This window comes from Perkinsus marinus (genome assembly GCF_000006405.1).
Source record: "Perkinsus marinus ATCC 50983 genomic scaffold scf_1104296975470, whole genome shotgun sequence".
Taxonomy (NCBI): domain Eukaryota; phylum Perkinsozoa; order Perkinsida; family Perkinsidae; genus Perkinsus; species Perkinsus marinus.
Genome location: NW_003200783.1, coordinates 83 through 1,906, shown reverse-complemented (window position 1 = coordinate 1,906; position 1,824 = coordinate 83). Strand labels below are relative to the sequence as shown.

The 1,824-nt window shown below is 49.2% G+C and overlaps 1 protein-coding gene across 1 annotated transcript; it reads left to right on the top strand.

Annotated features, from left to right (window-relative positions):
* Positions 1-1,363: 1,363 nt before the first annotated feature.
* Pmar_PMAR016696 (hypothetical protein) lies at positions 1,364-1,564 on the top strand (the record flags this gene model as incomplete). Its single annotated transcript, XM_002765525.1, has 1 exon — positions 1,364-1,564. A coding segment is annotated over one exon (201 nt), but the record flags the coding sequence as incomplete, so codon positions are not given.
* Between the last annotated feature and the right edge of the window lie 260 nt (positions 1,565-1,824).

Below are 1,824 nucleotides of genomic sequence, written 5' to 3'. Positions count from 1 at the left end.
AGTGGCTAGTTTGTCACTGACAAGAGTTCTATTCTCAAAGATAGTTTTGTGTAGGTATTCACCAAACTACGATGTCTAGAATTGGATCAACTAGGCTATACTAAGATAGTTCTAGTAGACACCGACACCCTCTGTGTTAAGAACATGGACGACCTATTTGACTTGGAGGCACCAGCTGCGATGAAGAGGGGTGCATGGCAGCCTCAGCATGGTACCGAGTTTCGAGCTGAGTGGATGTACTCTAGAGGATGGTCAGTGAGGGGTTTATATGAGGCACGCTGAGGAGAGTGGTCAGGTGGGGTAACAGTACAGGCATTAATGCTGGTATAATGCTACTGACGCCTAACACATCCGAGCTAGAGGGGATGATTGAGGAGATCAGTGATGACACTCATCCCGAACACTGTTATTGCAATGGGCCCGAGCAGGACTACCTCTCTCGGTATTACCCACAATGGAGGCATATAAGTTGCAGGTTACCTAATTCGTCATTATGGCTGCTCACGTCAGCCTTCCAGCAGGTACAATTTCCAATTACACCATCTATATTTCCACTGCATGGACAGCCCTTTCTATACGAGCATTGAGTGGAATACTCTAGGTAAGGATGATATCAAGATGTTTCATTACAGTACAGAGACTAAGCCTAGTGATTGGGTCTTGGAGAAGATACTGGCCTCAATTGATGGTATGTATCTTCTCCATCTAACGCCCCTCCTCAGTACCAGTATAGGTAACGTGCCTGAGAGCCTAGCGTCATTTGCTCTGACGATGAGGTCGAGATTGCCAGGCTATGTTGGAATATGCGCTGTTGATCCTGCTATCACACTAGGGATGAGCCCATCTTCTTGGTCGTTCCCGTGAGTGCTAGGCCTTGCTCACACTGGGAGTCCACACTCAGCCTGAGTGACTCAGGTATGGCATGTACATGTCGGCTGATTGGGTGCGTACACGGTATTGGCATGAATGGGTGTGTCGCTCCCCCACACTGTCCACTTGTACCAGCACTCTAGAAGCAGTGAACAGTGAGCCCGATACTGACGGCTCTAGTGGATCATCCGGCTGGCAACTTCACGAAATGCCAGAATACATCAGCCGTGGAGCTCTAGAACGAGCAGACAACCTGACAACAGCGGCATTCGAGGAATGGTATCGGACTTACCTAGCTGCAATGGAGCATCTCCATGCGTGTGGAATTGACTTGGAAAGTATATTACTCCGAGGATTGTGTGGAACTTTGTGTGCTGGTTGCAATGAACTGCTACTATCAGAGCCACCCCGATCTTTTCCACTGTGCGTGACGAGTGTCAAGGGAGATGAGCATTATTGCTCGTACTGTTGTGAGAGTTGGGAGACCAACCATATGTGGGATGAAGACTACAACATCAACACCGTCGATAGAGTGGAGGAGAGGACGGCAGGAGAGAAGGAGCGCGACTGTCAAGTAGAAATTTGTGAAGTGGACACCGTTAATGGCGATAGTGAAGTCCTGGTCGAATCTAACTTCGAGAGTATCAACTCCTACAGAGTTAACCCTCGATATGTTAAGGAGGACGAGACTTGGGTGGTCATTGGCCGCCTAGTCCATGCAGGTAAATGTCCTGATGAACGCCTCCATGTCGGCACCGCCACATGGAAGGCCGAAGCATTTCGTAATGGTTCCATCTCGAGGCCTTGCATTGCACCCTTCCTTGATCAGGTATGTCCTTCACACTCGGACTCGACCATCAAGCGTGTCTTGAGGATCTACCCGCTCGAGTGATTGAGTTGGTGGACAGCAGGGACAATACAATAATCGCAGTGAATCCTCGGGGAAGTGTCGCA